We start from the raw sequence: 16,135 nt of genomic DNA, 5'->3' as shown, positions 1-16,135 counted from the left end.
GCTGAAAATAGTGGAGAATAAAAATATAAGACATAAATAATATTAGGAAAGAAATATTATAAAGAAGTCTCTAACTATTGCAGACATTTAAAAAATAAAGAGACAAAGAAAAATAATATAGACTTTATGCCAGTAAATTTTAAAATTTAAGTGAAATTAATTATTAGAAAAATAAAACAGCAAAATAGACACAAGAAGAATTAGAACACTAAATATATTCATAATCATGGAAGAAACTGAAACAGTAGTTCAACTCCTTCCAGAAAGAAATCCAGGCTCAAGGAACTATCCCAGCAAATTTTACCAAACATCCAAAGGAAAATGTAATACCAATCATTGACATATTTTCCTGGAGAACAGAAAAAGAAAAACTCTTCTGATTCATATTATGGCATAAATTTTCTGAAACAAATCTTCAACACTATGAGAAAGGAAAATAAATAAGCCAATCTCTCTTATGAACATAGATTCAAAAATCTTAAAATCTGAGCATACTGATTCCAGAAATACATACATCATGATCCATTTAGTCTATTTCAGTAATGAAAGATGAGGTGAAACTTAATCTCAGATGCAGTAAGTGTTTGATAATGGGATCCTAATTAGAAAAAGTTATACTCCATATATGTATAATATGTCAAAATACACTCTACCATCATATATATATATATATAAAATTTTTTTAAATCACTTTCATCAAACTAAAAATAGTAAGAAAAATTTTAGTAGCATAAAATGTATCTACCTCTAAACTTCTGCAAAATCATAGTTAACAGAAAAAAGTTGAAAGTTTTCCCTTGCAAATCAAGAAAAAGACAAGGATACCTGTACTCAGCATTTTTATTCAACATTGTCCTGGAAGTCCTAACCAACATATGACAAGGAAAAAAGAAAGCAGGGAATGAGACTGTAAAGGAAGAAACATAGTTGTCATTATTGGCAGATGATATGATTGGATATGTGAAAAATGCAAAAGATTTCTGAGTAAACTACTTGCATTTAAAATAGCTGTATATAAAGAGCAATTTTCTCTGTATACTCTAGCCACAGTAATCAAAATCTAAGAAAGATGTCATTTACAATAGCATTAAATATTAAGTAGCACCTGAGGCTAACAAACAAAAGATTTGCAAGATTTCTATTAAGACAATAATATAAATATACTTAGAGAAGTATACTTTAGAGTATTTAAAGATGACCTAAATTATGGGAAAGATACAGCCTGTTAATACATTTGAAGACTTGATATTGTAAAAATGTCAATTTTTCTTAAATTAATCCACAGAATTGATGTTATTTAATTAAAGTATTTTTTTAAAACTCGACAATTGGCTCCTAAATTTTATGGTAAAGTCAAAAAGGCCAAGCATAGCAAAGATACTCATAAAAAGAAACAAGAAAACTTGTTTGACCATGTTTCAAGACCCTTCCATCAGACCTTGTGCAAAAATGAATTTCTAGCAGACTTAAGAAAGTCCTAAGAAATATTTAGAAAAGATTATCTGAAAATATCAGTATGACTTTTCAATCAAACATAACTGAATAATTTATGCAAACATAACTGAATAAATTATATTATGTATTTTCACACAATCAAATTCTATATAATACACCACAGCTACATACAACACACATTAAGTGGGAGAAAAAAAGCAAAACACAAAAGAGTACATATAATTCATTTATATAAACATTTGAAATATTTATATAAAGATCAAAAATTGGCAAGACTAACACAATTTAGAAATGCACACACAGGCATTTATTGAAATTGATTTTGGGGCTTTATACTTGATTAATTTGGAAAAATATTCAATGTTTATTGAAAATAATGTGTATTCTGTTTTTGTTATAAGATTTTATATACATATATAAATACAATAAGCATACATATATAATACACATATATTCACACACATATAACATATATATTAGATCAATATTATTAGTCTGCATGATCTACCAAGATGAGAACAATTTATGTTAAAAAAAGATTTCCACCATGATTGCAGATCTGTCTGCTTTTCCTTGAAATTCTTTTTGCTTCACACTTTTCCAGCTATGTGGTTAGTTGCATACTTGTTCATGATTACATTATTTTCTAGTGGATTTTTCTTTGTAATATAATAAGATGCACATCTTTGTCCCTATTAATGTTACTTAATAAAAAGAATAATTAAAAAAAAAGAATAATTTAATAATTAATATCACTCCATAAAGTCTTGTTGTTATTGTTTATATTGCCTGGCATGTATTTTTCTATTCTCTTATTTTCTATAGTTTAGATATTTTAACTATTTTTAGTAAGTTTTATTCTTAATTGTCTTAGTAATAATTGTCTAGCTTGCTAATTAGTATAAAATAACCATGTAATTAGACAAGTAGTAGTTAGATTATAATATTATCCAGTAATCTATCTGGACTATCAGCAAAGAAAATTTCACACTGAGGTTATATCCAGGAAACCATCCCTCTGAACCTAAGTGTCTTCATTTAAAATCAGAATTTGGGGATAGAAGGCAAGCCACTTTTTAAAAACCTCCTTACTTGTCAAAACAAATTAAAGCACTAACTTTTCGTATAGAATTAGGTTTAAATTTCAAAGCAGATTCCATTATTTATATTATTCATTAATGCAATTTTTGACTCATGCGCATTGGGTTTTCTGTTTCTTATCAAAAACATCCAACATTTTTAAGCACAAATTTCAACTTTGTATATGAAAGGATTTACTAGAATTGGGAGGAAGTGATTCAATTGGTAGAAATGGAGAGAGACTGAATCAGCCGTGATTGGACTTGGGGAAGGAATGACTTAATTAGAATTTTGATGGTATATATTGAGCCTGATCAGCACATGAATTTTCACTTAGAGATTCTCTCCTGAATGGAAATCATTTCTCTGGGTCTTGTCATATCTTCATTTCAAATCAGGATTTCAGACTAGTGGAATGTAAGTTACTTTTTTCTCCTTTAAAATATAAAAAGATTAAGACAGTAACTTTTTACATAAGAACATGATTTTTTCCTGTTAAAACTTGTTCAATCATCCATCATCCATTCACTCATTTATCTTCTTATTTGGAAAATTATTACTGGGCAACTATTGGTGTCAGGCATTGCTTTAGATGCGTGGACTTTATCACTGAGCAAAACAAAGATCCTTGCCCTTGTAGAAATTATATTCAGAATGGAAAAGGTGGAGAAAGAAACAAATGTAACATAACTTAAATAGGATCATGGAAGAAAGTTCATGCTTAGTAGAAAAAGAAGAACAGAGTAAGGGAGATACATGGTATACAGGATTTTCGGAGACAGAAGGGAAGTACAGTTGTCATTTTAAACAAAATATCAGGGTTGGTTGGTTTAATTTGAGCAAAGACCAACAGGAGAAGGAAGACTATCTTGGCAGAGAAAATAGCTAGTTTGAGGGCCTCAAAGCAGAAGCAGCTGTGTGAGTTCAAGAAAAAAGTTGAAAGGCAAATGAATATGATGAGTCAAAGAGTCAAAATGACTACAGAACACCTAGGGGGGCCCTGGGCACTTTTGAATTTAACTATGAAGGTAACAATACCTCCCCACTGTCTGACTTAATATCCTTTTCTCTCAATCATATCCAATTCTATTAAATTTGCTTAACTGTTACTAATTAATGCTGCAATGTGATACTTTGTTGTTAGTTATGTTCATTTTTCTCATTGGGAAATTCAGTGTCTTTCATGTTTATTGTCTATTGTTGATTTGGAATTATTCTTCCTGAATAGCCTGTTTATATCTTTGTTAATTTTAATTGGGTTGTTTGTATTTTTATATTATGTATATTAGTGTACATATTATATTAGTATTAACAGTAGTCGTAGCAACCCTTTCTGTTATAGACATGAAATTTATCTGCTAATCTAGTAGTTAGCAATTGACTTTGTATTTGGCATATTGGCTATAAAACTAATTTTTATCATATACATGACTTTTTAAAAATCATATATTTTAAAGCTCTTAGAGGGTCTACCTTGATTAAAATGTCTTTTCAAGCACTAGGTGCTATAATTTCTTAAAATTTTTCTTTTTAGATTATTATGGTCTTTTTTCCCCTTTGGGGTATTGTTTTTGTATTAGCTTTGAAGCTAGAATTTGTCCATTACTTCCTGCCTTAAGAATAGCCAGTTTTGCAATCACAATTATTGAATACAACACCCTTTTTACACTATAAAACACTACCTCTGTCATATCTGGAGAATTTTTACAGTTAAGATATACCATACTATGTCCAAAAGCTATTAATATGATTTGAAAAGGATGGCTTTGTAGATTATGAGAAACAAGAAATAAAGCAGTCATTAAGAAGTCCAGAGGATTAGGATCCAAAGCACAAGGGGGTTTGAGGTCACCTCCTTTCTAGTTACACATGGAAAGCTGAGGATATGGGCATAGCCAAAGGCAACTTGATAGATATGCCCAGAGGTAAGATAAGGAGTCCTTGTTTAAGAGTTTCTATTTTACCAGATAAATCAAAAGATCTTCCACTCTCAAGAAAGAAGATGAGAAAGGAAAGGAAATGGAAGAGGCACATAGACATAAAGAAAGAGGGAAATGTGGGAAATGTTATTGAGTAGAAAAATAAACAATTAGAAAAATAGAGGAAGATTGTTAGGCAGAATTAAGGACCCAACTAGATTTCTGTGATAACAGGTTTAAATTAAGAATTGTAGAGATGTTATATGATTTTTTCTGGTTAACTTAGCAGATAGGGTAAATTTTAAGCTTTTACTGAATTTTCCAACTTTTAGTTTCTTTTTGTTAATATTTTCAAAACTGCTTATGTCAAAGTTTTATAGTTCAATTTTCTGATAAGTATTTTCAGATAATTTATGTATAAATTTTTTAGTATTTTTCTTATTAATACTTTTAGACCATTTTAGTTAGAATCTTAATTTTGTGAATGGACTGATTATAATGTACATTGGTATTAATAAAATCATGGCATGCTTATTAAATTAAAGTTAGCAATTAAAAGAATGGGTAGTAGGCCGTGAGTTAAATGGATTGGGGTTACTCACTCAGGGTTGATAAAGGCAGTTAGAATATAAAAAGTGTGGGTATTTTCTAAAACTGTGTCACCATCTTGTCATTGTTACTTCATTCCCCTATTTCATAGTACATGATTCATTCATTCATTCATTCAACAAATACTTACTCAGCACCTATTATGTGCCAGGCACTGTTCTATATGCAGAGGATACACCAGTGAACAAGAGAGACAAGGTTCCTGATTTCCTGGAACTTATGTTCTAATATAGGAAAATAGACAATAATAATAAAAAAATAATATTAATAATAATAATAGCTAACATTTATTTAGCAAGTACTGTTTGCTGAGACAGTTCTAAGCACTTTACAAGTATTAATTTACTTAATCCTTTCAGTAACATTATGAGGTAGGAACTAGAATTATTCCCATTTTTGCATGAGGAAATTGATGGCACAGAAAGGGAAAATGACTTGCCTAAGGTTACAAAACTAGGAAAGGGCAGAACTAGAATTTAGAACCTAGACTAGATCTTTACTCTCCATGCCTTTCCGATACAGCCTCTCGGATAAAAAACAAAGCAATACAACAAACAATAAATTCAGGAAGTGTTCAGTTTTATGAAAAGTAAAATAGGGTTATATGAGAGTGTGTGTTCATTGGAGGGGTGGGGTGTTGATGTAGATGTCAGGAAAAACCTCACCGAGGAGGTGGCATCTGAGCTGAAAGTTGAAGAATAGCAGTTGTTATATTAGGACTGAGATAACAGAAAATCTAGTGCAAAAACAAAGAATCTTTTCTTGTTTTGTGAAATAAATGCCCAGTTGGCTACGTCTTGAGCTTACTATGTAATTGACTGAATGAACCAGAAATCAGGGAGGTATGCAAGAGTCAGGCTCCATGGGGCCTCAGAACATATTCTTAATTTTTAAGTGCAATAGACTTTTATGCAGGAAAATAATGCTGTCTAATAATTTTAAAACATAACTCTTGCTGCTATATGTAAAATTGTAGCTAAAGAGAAGGCAGGAAGATCCACTAGGAAGTAATCACAATCCAAGTGGAAGATGATGGTGGCTTGCTTGGATGAGGGCAGTAGCAGTGAATTGAAATGTTGGGTAAATTTTTTAAAAACTGGTAAGATTTGCAAATGAATAGGATATGAAGAGTGAAGGAAAAGCAATTTAAGTAGGTCTTTCAGGATTCTGGATGTGAGACTGGTGAAGGAATACCTTCAAGTAAGATAAAAATGAAGATTTTTTATTTTTCCCAGAGTTTCCTGACATCTATTCCTCAACAGTTTGGTGTAGGAGCATTTGCTCTAGTATGAGAGTTAACCCGACCCCCACCCTACCCCCGTGCTGGGGTGCGCGTGGGTCAAGATTTTTATCTCGAACTTTATGGGCGAAGAGGGTTTTTTTCTTTCTTCATTTGAAAGTGTTTTGAAGAAAGAATCCATGGAGAGAGGGTTTAAGCATCCAATTACGTAAAATTTGACATTTGAAACTAAATTGGGGGAGCTGAATTTTCATTTGTTGAACAATGACTTATTGAGCATTTACTATGCTCCAAGATCTGTAATGAAAATAGCAATGTAAACAAAGCAAAAAAAGATCTCTGCTCTCGGTCTTTTTTTTTTTTTTTTCTTTTGATAGCAGTGGGAGACCATTGGTGATTATTTCCCCCAGGTTTTCGTTGTCTTATTTAAACTTCACCTAACGCTTGAGTAGCCATCTTAATTCCATCTCGCGCTTCTGACAGTTGGGCCCACCGTTCTAAACGTTCAGTGTCGTAAACCTAAAACTGACATCTCCCCTCCCATTAGAACTTAGCGCTTAAAAAAAGAGATAAAAATTCTAACCAACAATACCACTACAACCTTTGCTTTGAAGTCTAAGGTTTTTGAGGAATGGTACCTTTATAAAGATCGTGGTTGCCCCCGTACATATTTGTTCTTTCTTCATATCCAATTAAGTGAAAATACTAGTCTTTCCGTAGCCCAACTCCCTAGGCTGGTTGGGTCTAGCTCAGGAGCAGGACGGAAGCAGGAGCCGTTGGATTTTAACAGTTTGATATAATCCTTTTGCACTCTCTCTCCCGCTAGTTGGGGGACGTGGTGTCGGCTACCCGGGGCTTTCCGTCCACGCAGTACCGGAATGAAGGAGTCTGGGAGGGGGTCGGGGAAGGAAAAGACGGAAAAGACATTAAGTAATTGGTTCTCCAAGGTATAAAAATGATATTTAGGGTCTACTCTGAGGCACAGATTTCAAACGCCCGCCCCCTGGGCTGTCTCAGCCCCACCCCCTGCTGTCGTCACGCCGACTTCCACCCGGGCCTCTGCTGATTGGTGGTTAAAGCGCTTGGGTTTTGCTTCCGGGTCTTAGGCTTTGGCCCTGGGAGCAGAGGATTCTGGGGGCTGAGAGTGGCAATGGTATCTGTGTGATCTGCGGAGGTGGTCAGACCTCGGCTAAGGTGAGCTGCAGGACAAGGTGTTTCTTCTGCGGGTGGGAAAGAAAGTTGGGGTCGGAGTCCGCGGCCGGCGGAGGAGCTCCGGAGCAGTAGTCAGGGCTGGTGCTTGCGAAGCTCTTGGGCCCACTGCAGAGAAAGCAGCGCCAAGGCAGCTTTGCCTATGGCTTAGGTGGGCCCGGGGTACTCCCACCGCCTTCCCCCACGGGTGAAAAGACAGCGAGTTCCTGGTGACAGCCCAAGGGCGCGCTCCCGAGATACCACATCGCGAGGTGTGCAGGACGCGGAGGCACCTAGCAGCAGGCAACCCTGTTTCTCCCTCTCTGGACACACGCCTTTACCCTTTATGAAAATCAAGAGAGGTATACCTCTCAAAATCTTCCCATTTCCTTGTTCTTTTGATTGGAGTGGGAGACCATTGTTTTTCCGACGCTAATGGGATTTAGCGATTTGCCAGGTGGTAGGTACTCTTGGTTACCCAGAGCTGAACGTAACATACAGAATGTGTTCCTGATTTTTTGGTTACTAGAATCCTTTGAGAGTGAGTTTCCTGTCTTCTCTGCGTCTCTTAAATTATAACCTTAAAAGGGCTGATTTATATTGTGATGACTTACAGGAGAAAATCAACAAATGGTTGTTAAAATTTTGCCCATGTAACTGTCATTGAATTTTAGCACACTTACCTCCCGGACACTAAGTTTGTCAGTGATTTTTAAGTTTTGTTTTGATTAACTTATTTGTTGTTCTGTGAAGTTTAGAAAAAATGCAAATCTTGGAAGCTTGGGGGAATGTGGTTGAGAATTCTTAAAACTTAAGAGGTGAAACTGTATATTACAAGAAATTGAGCATGTCATGTCCCCTAATTCCAATAATCCTAAAAGGAATATCCCCATTCCACTGATGACAGAAACAAGTTAGGGGACTTGCCCAAGACCTGGCAGCCAGGAGAACAACAGGATCACAAACTTAGATCCTCATGACAGAATTTTTTGTAGTAGTAACTATCTGCAAAGCTATATTCCTTGTTTACCCCTTAGGCCATAGTTTGTTTCCTTCGAACTTGTGTATAGAAAGATTATGCAATTTTGGAGGGATGAGTTTTGAAATTATTTCACAAGGATAGATATTGATGAATAAATTTATGAAGCAAGAATTCTATTGGGAATAACTTAATACTGTTTTTCTTCAGAGCATAAAAGATGACAACAGCAGCCAGGCCGACTTTTGAACCTGCAAGAGGTGGAAGAGGAAAAGGAGAAGGTGATCTGAGCCAACTCTCAAAGCAGTATTCAAGCAGAGATCTTCCCTCTCATACAAAGATAAAATACAGGTAATAAAGACTTTCCAAAGACCACGTCTGTTAAATGGCATGATCATGATATATGATCAAGTTTGAGTTACTGCATGTAACTTAGGTTATCTATTTTTAAAGGAATAGAATGCAACAGAGGGCTTAACAATAAAATTATGCCGTATGATTTTTAAAGTGCTACTAACATTCCTTCCGCAGAAATTGCTATTAACCAGGAATTTCCATATGTGGAGGGAAGAGTACCTAATATTACCTCAGAGAAACTATGCACTTTCAGCACAAGTTAGTGGGATAAATGTTATACTGTAACAAGCTCTTGAGTCTATGTAATGGGAACAAAAATTTAGGACATTTTAATCAATCTGCAACCATATTAAGGAAAGTATGTGATTTGTTTGGGGCTTCTTAAAATATTAGAAATATCACAAGTACTAGTTAGTAACCTTCAGATTAGGTTCTTATCTTGTCCTCTTCTTTGTTTTATGTTTGAGGGACAAAATTGTACTTGTGAATTGAATTGTATTCCATTCACATGTGATTTTGTTTTCTTGGGCTTAGACAAGTCGTAACATTTTGTCCTGATTTGTTTCCACTTTAGACAAACTACTCAGGATGCCCCTGAAGAGGTTCGTAACCGGGACTTCAGGAGGGAGTTGGAAGAAAGAGAGAGAGCTGCTGCACGAGAAAAAAATAGAGATCGTCCAACCCGAGGTGTCAACCCTGTCCCAAACATTTGTCTCCTAAAGTTATATTGTCCATGGTTTTTCTTTCATGTAGTAATTAGAAAGGGTTCGTATTTTTGTGAGCTTTACTTCATTAAATAATGAGAGATAATGAGGTTTATTCCAATTTCATCTTTTTATCCTTCTATAATAGAAGGAACAGGGTGACCTGGAGATATTCAGCAGCCATCATTTTATTTCAAACCAAAAGTTTTAACTCATTAGAGCAACCAGGCCCTAGGATTTCTGTCTGAGAGATTTTATGTTTTCAGACAGGCAGTGATGCGTGCCTGTATTCCTAGCAACTCTGGAAGCTGAGGCAGGTGAATTTCAAGTTTCAGGCCACCCTCAGCAAAATAACAAAAAGGACTGGGAATATAGCTCAGTGGTAAAGGGCCCTGAGTTAGATTCCCAGTACCACCACTCTCATCCCCCCCAAAAAAGAGATTTAATGTTTTCAGTTTATATAAACTTCACCCTGAATTTCCTGAGGTTGCAGTTCTAATATTAAAATCAGTCCTTTTATTAATATATTTAATATTTACCATCAATATTTACAAAGACTTATTTGCCAGTCACAATAGGTGATCCCTGATGGCATGATGCTTTGAATATGGATTCTTCATACCTATAGGTCCTTAAAACATTATAAGAAATGCAGCACTTGTTTCACTAAGTTAAATAATGTGTGTTTTCCACCAGAACATACAACCTCCTCTTCAGTGTCAAAGAAGCCTCGGCTAGATCAGATTCCTGCTGCCAACCTTGATGCGGATGATCCTCTAACAGATGTAAGTTTTGTTTTCTTTCATTTGAGTATTTTTCTTTGCCGAGGGTTCAAGAACAAGTTTGATATCTAGAGAACTCACTATGAAAGCAGTCTATTAAGGAACGTGCCTTCTTTATATTAAATTCTTTATATTAAACCCTAGAGTTGAGCTTCTGTTTTTATATACACAGGGCACACATTGGGCTCTCTGGAAACATTCCCTGTAGTTATACCCTAGGGCCTTTCCTCATTAGCTATGATCAGATGCATTATGCACATGCTGGTTCCCTCTGTGTTTAGGGAGGAAAGTAATCTAAGCAGAATTTTTTAAAAGTTAGCATATCAATTAAAATTCAGTGGGACTCCATAGTCAGTAGTTTGTGCTTTTCTACAAAACATGAAAAAATGAGTGGCCTTTCATAGATAAGATGTAATCATACACATATGTCAGCAATTAATTCTAGAACTGACTGATGAAGTTATAGTCATTAAAACAAGAAGCTCAGTTATAAGTGTGATTTAATTATTATTCATTTGAAATTATTTTATTGTGAAATTTAATGCTGTTTTTTGCATGTCTGATCATCCTTACTTAATAGCTTAAAATTGCTATAAGTTACATACTATCATTTTGTCTCTCCTAGAGTGAACCCTGTACATACCTACTGTATTTCATTATGAGGTGTTCCTTTTTCTAATTTTAGCCATGTAAATTTGAAAGGTACTTTATTAGGAGTTGACATTTTAGGAAGTATTCTAAGCTTTTTGTGAGACTTTTATTTATTTGGTTGGTTTTTATTTTAATCATAATATTCAAGTGCAGTTATTTTCCCACTAGGAAAATTAATTCTGTCCAAAATATATGGTAAATATAGTTTTTAAGGGACAAAAATTAACATTGTGCATTTTCCTTCCAACATCATGGATAATTACTGCTTTTTACTGTTTTTAGGAGGAAGATGAAGATTTTGAAGAGGAGAGTGATGATGATGATACTGCAGCTCTCCTTGCAGAACTAGAAAAAATTAAAAAAGAACGAGCAGAAGAGCAGGCCAGGAAGGTAAAAATCTAAGGGTTAAATATTTGTATATCCCATCTTCACATGCTAAAATAGGAATATTTTTTATTCAAATAATATCTTCTTATATTAGAAATTTTCCTTACCATATCTAAATATTATGGCACCTGAAGTCCTATAAATCTGATTGTTTTTATGACATTTTAAGGATCCTGGTTATGTTGGAAATTCTAAACAGTTCAGGCATGCTGAATAATACTCCTCAACTTGCTCATATTTACTTGTTTGTTCTTTGTTCAATAGACATTTAGTTAGTGTTAAGTGTCAGAAGAACCAACATGATTAAGATTAGTCTACAAATTTGTCTCTCTTGTCTCCTGCCTAGACACTTGTGAGGCAACCTGTCAGTAGATTTTATACACAATCTATGCCAAGTTATCATACTCTTGTATACCCAGTCTTTCCAGTTATACAGTGGGAGAAAAGAATGCTTACCTCAAAAATTAAGAGATGAAACTGAGGAGGCAAGCAGGAGTCCAAGCATTGGCAGTTTGTAAACCAGTGTTAAAGGAATTGAATTTTGTTCTAAAGGATGAGAAGCCAGTAGAGTTTAGCAGTAGATTGGTAAGAGTGCATATGCATTTTGGAAAGATTACTCTGGCAAAAGTATAGAAGATGGATTGGAAATAATTGAGTGAGGAGGTTATTTCAATACTCCTTATGGGTAATGAAGAGAATCTTAACTTACATGATAGAAATTAGAATTGGTAGAAATAAACAGGTGCTGGGAAAGCTCTCAAGGAGGAGAATTGACCAAATAAAGTGAGTGATTGGTTATGGAAGCAAAGATGACACCCACCACACACACAGTCTTAGTATATATTGGTGCCATATAGTAATACATGGAAAGCAGAAAAATGGATATGTTTAGGCAGAGGGAAAAAAACATGAATCCTATTTTGAACATGGTGAATTTGATACATTAGAAGACATTCAAGTAAAGATGTCTGCACCCATTTTCAGCCAGAGTAGTACAGCTTTTTTTATGGATGTCAGTATAGATTTCATTTGAGCCGTGGGTTATGTTTTTAAAAATAAAAAGCAAGGGGGCAGGTGAGTGGGGGAGAGAAGACACTGATAAAGGTTAATGATAAGAATCTTGGAGTAGATTTGTAAAGTCCATGTTAGTCAGAAGGGTCAGGGAAATTTTCAGGAAAAAAAAATAATATGAGATAGTCTTAGAATTCAGATTGGAAGAAGAAAAGATTTTTTTTGTTGGTGATGGCAGTGGTAGTTTTGTGGGTTCTTTTGTTTGTTTGAATGCTACGAATCGAACCCAGGGCCTCATACATGCTAGACAAGCACTCTACTTCCAGTCCCAAGAAAATTATTTGCAAATAAACTTCTCATTAAAGTTTGACATAGGAAAGCATAATTCCTATTAATAGCTTACAGTTTTTATCTAATGTTTAAAAATAAATATCAAGAACATTACCAATATCACTCGTCTGCCACTAGAGGGCAGTTGTTCCAAATTCTTTGAGGTTCGCTATTCTCTGTATCTAGACTGAAAGAACTTTAAATGCTTTTGGTTGATGTTTAGGCAGGATAAATATTTTAGATGAAAGATATGGGAGATTCATCTAATCTCTTTGTGAAAAATGTGTTGGTATTTCTTGAAGTCACATGACAATTTTATCCCCCTAAGTCCCTGTTTTTCCATTCTATAAACTGTTTTTTGAGGTATCTCAAAGTAACATTTTCAAACTAATTAACCTATGTCAGGGTTAGTAAACTTTGTGTAAAAGGTCAGATACTAAGTATTTTGAACTGCCTTGTCATCAGCCTGTGCATCCTCTGTTGCAACTGCTCTGCTGTTGTAGCACAAAAGCAGCGTATGCTCCAATAAAATTTCATTCTCATAAATAGCAGGAAAGGGATTGTTTAGGTTTGATCTGCAGGCTATCTTACTGCTACCTTTTGTGCCTAATATTTGATGGAAGAAGTTGGTGCTTTTTTCCCCTCCAGTGCTGTATGTGGCAATCAAGTAACCAAAGGAAATAATATTGCAAATATTAAAAGACTGGAATCTTATATGTTAACACATTATTATTATAAATTTCATACATTATATACTTGAGCTCCTAATTTTTATAGCATATCAAAGAAATGTCTTTCACTTTTAGCATCCATGTTATTTGTTAAAAAAAAATTGGTAATTTTTAGAAAGCTATTTATGTTCTAATCTTCCAGGGGATGGTTCCTGACTTGCTTAAGATCTGGTCCAAAGCAGTTTTTCTGTTTATTTTCCTAAAAATCTCACCTGCCAGTTATTTGTTCTGATAAAAATGAAATACATTGTTTATATTTGCATATTAAAATGAATAATCAGTAACATGTATGGAAAATTGGATTAATTTTAAAGTAACTTCTGAGCAATTGTTTTTTTCCCTTGATCTACTAAGTTAACAATTTCTGTCATCCTCAAAATACAACAAAATGGGATTTTTATTTGGTTTAAGATAATATGTTTCAGGCAAATCTAGAAGTTGCAGCTAAAGATTTGGACACTTTATGTTCCTGGTTCTGAAAATGAAACTGCAGGTGATTTGAGTTTGAAGCTAAAATAAAATGAAAACAATGTTATAACTAGTGAAGGATAAGAGGTATAAAAATAGAAAGTGGGTGACAATAAATCCTAAAAACAAAGTGGATACACTTCAGGAATGTTGTACATGGTTGTTTGTCTTATTTTAGGAGTTACTCCTTAGATATTAATAATAATTTTATCATTAATCCTAGAGATGTAAGCTTACATTGTTAGTAATTTAAAATGGAAGTATTTTTATCAGTTTGTCTGTGGCCCTTTAAATAGCTTTGCTAAATGTCTTTTTTATGTTTAATATGTTCTTAAATTATAAATGTAAAACAAAATTTAAAGTAATTCGTTTTATATGTTCTTCAAAAGAAAACAGACTTTAATATGCATCACAAAGCTTTTCAGAATTGGGAGATACTAATGACTGTATGATAGCAAGTATGAAATATTTATAATAAAGATGCCAGATTTTTTTTTTCATGAGCTTTTCTGTTATCTTAAGAATCAAAATAGAAAGAAAACTACCTTGATGCATATCTTTCCTCTTTAAACAATGCTAACAGTCTCTCTCTTTTTTTCTTTAATGAGCTAATATAAGAAAATTGCATCTTCCTCTTTCATTGCCAGGAACAAGAACAAAAAGCTGAAGAAGAGAGAATTCGTATGGAGAACATTCTGAGTGGAAACCCTCTTCTTAATCTCACTGGCCCTTCCCAGCCTCAGGCCAACTTCAAAGTTAAAAGAAGGTACTATAAGTAATGGGTTAGAATTCTATATACAGATTATGAGTTGGATAGCAAAGTATATTATGTAATGCTTCTAAAACTCCGCCTTCCACTGATATTTTTCTCTCTCTAATTTTCGAGTAATAAAAGAAAGAAAATAAAATTTTCAGCAGATGTTTATAACCAGCTACATATCAAATAATGATCTAAACACTAGGGTAAGAGTAATGAACTAAGCAGTCTTGGAAACCTTACAAAGCTTATGTATATTAGGTACGTGTGTCCTTGGTCCCCAAGACTGCTCTTCACATTCAGATATTCACTAGAAGGATTCAGGGGACTTAGCTTATAATTATATTCATGGCTAACATAGAAAAGATATGAAACCAGGTTGGTTTTTTGTTTGTTTGTTTTTGTATTTGGTACCAAGGATTAAACTTGGGTGCACTGGACCACTGAGCCACATCCCCAGCCCTATTTTATATTTTATTTAGAGACAGGATCTTGCTGAGTTGCTTAGCATCTCGCTTTTGCTGAGGCTGGCTTTGAACTCACTATTCTCCTGTCTCAGCCTCCCAGCCACTGGGATTGCAGGACTTATGAATTAAGTATTACTTTGTTCTTTTGTTGTGTCAAATGATGTGCACGTTGAACATCTTTCTGTGTAATGACTAAGCTTTACAATGCACATGGTATTCTTGTCTCCTAATAAAAACATTATAAGGCATTTTATTTTCATTTTTCCTTTCAGGTGGGATGACGATGTTGTGTTCAAGAACTGCGCAAAAGGTGTAGATGATCAAAAGAAAGACAAAAGATTTGTAAACGATACACTGCGATCTGAATTTCACAAAAAATTCATGGAGAAATATATTAAGTAGTACAGTTTTATGTGCTTAATTAAAGACTGTAAAATGTTAAGGATCATTTTGATGTTTTTTTTTTTTCCTTTTCCGCCGTCTAAATGGTATATAATAGACTTCCCTAATTTTAAGTTCCAAAGTACCTTTTTCTTTATTGAGACCTTATTGATAATGGACTTGGGAATAGGTTTAACTCCGTTTCTATTCTCTGAATGTTTTCAATCATGTTTTTTTTTTTTTAATATGGGAAAAAAGAACCTGCTTGTAATAAATGATTTTAATCTAAATAACTGAATCTGTGTCCCCAGCTTTTCATTGTGATGTATGCAGCTTATAAAATGTTGCATCATGTTTTTCAGAAAAATTATATGTTGTTTCTTTATGCATTAAATTTTTCCTTTATTCTCTTCACTGGTTTAAAATCTATGTGTTTCCGCTTTGTAACTCAAGTTTCTTTCACCAAAGAAAAAATTCTTAATCATTTAGGACTTCTTAATATTTTTGACATGTGTTTTTAAGAGTATGATGAAAGATTAAAGGGATTCCATTTTGGACCACATGTTGGAATAGAAGTGTCATCAATTAGTAAGTGGCACCCCAGGTTTACATCTAGGAAGGCACAAAGTACCTCACTTG

The 16,135-nt window shown here is 34.0% G+C and overlaps 1 protein-coding gene and 1 long non-coding RNA gene across 2 annotated transcripts; one reads left to right on the top strand and one right to left on the bottom strand.

Annotated features, from left to right (window-relative positions):
- Nucleotides 1-2,750: 2,750 nt before the first annotated feature.
- LOC144254158 (uncharacterized) lies at nt 2,751-7,020 on the bottom strand. Its single transcript, XR_013343443.1, has 3 exons — nt 6,942-7,020; nt 5,194-5,287; nt 2,751-2,970 (listed from the first exon to the last, which is right to left on the bottom strand). It is a non-coding gene; the product is annotated as an uncharacterized LOC144254158 (long non-coding RNA).
- A 385-nt stretch (nt 7,021-7,405) lies between these two features.
- On the top strand, nt 7,406-15,908 carry Cwc15 (CWC15 spliceosome associated protein). The gene is made up of 7 exons (XM_026396110.2): nt 7,406-7,497; nt 8,681-8,821; nt 9,402-9,514; nt 10,228-10,316; nt 11,247-11,354; nt 14,539-14,657; nt 15,388-15,908. Exons 2-7 carry the CDS (start codon nt 8,691-8,693, stop codon nt 15,515-15,517), a joined length of 690 nt encoding a protein of 229 aa, XP_026251895.1. The 5' UTR covers nt 7,406-7,497; nt 8,681-8,690; the 3' UTR covers nt 15,518-15,908.
- The last annotated feature ends 227 nt before the right edge of the window (nt 15,909-16,135 follow it).

Source organism: Urocitellus parryii, chromosome 4 (assembly GCF_045843805.1).
Source record: "Urocitellus parryii isolate mUroPar1 chromosome 4, mUroPar1.hap1, whole genome shotgun sequence".
Taxonomy (NCBI): Eukaryota; Metazoa; Chordata; class Mammalia; order Rodentia; family Sciuridae; genus Urocitellus; species Urocitellus parryii.
This window is presented reverse-complemented; position numbering and strand designations above follow the sequence as displayed.

Excerpts from the sequence above, each read along its gene's own strand:
- Cwc15 (XM_026396110.2), top strand. The coding sequence starts at position 8,691 with ATGACAACAGCAGCCAGGCCGACTTTTGAACCTGCAAGAGGTGGAAGA. Across the intron at positions 8,822-9,401 it reads CATACAAAGATAAAATACAG|ACAAACTACTCAGGATGCCC; the intron begins GTAATAAAGACT and ends TTTCCACTTTAG. Across the intron at positions 9,515-10,227 it reads TAGAGATCGTCCAACCCGAG|AACATACAACCTCCTCTTCA; the intron begins GTGTCAACCCTG and ends GTTTTCCACCAG.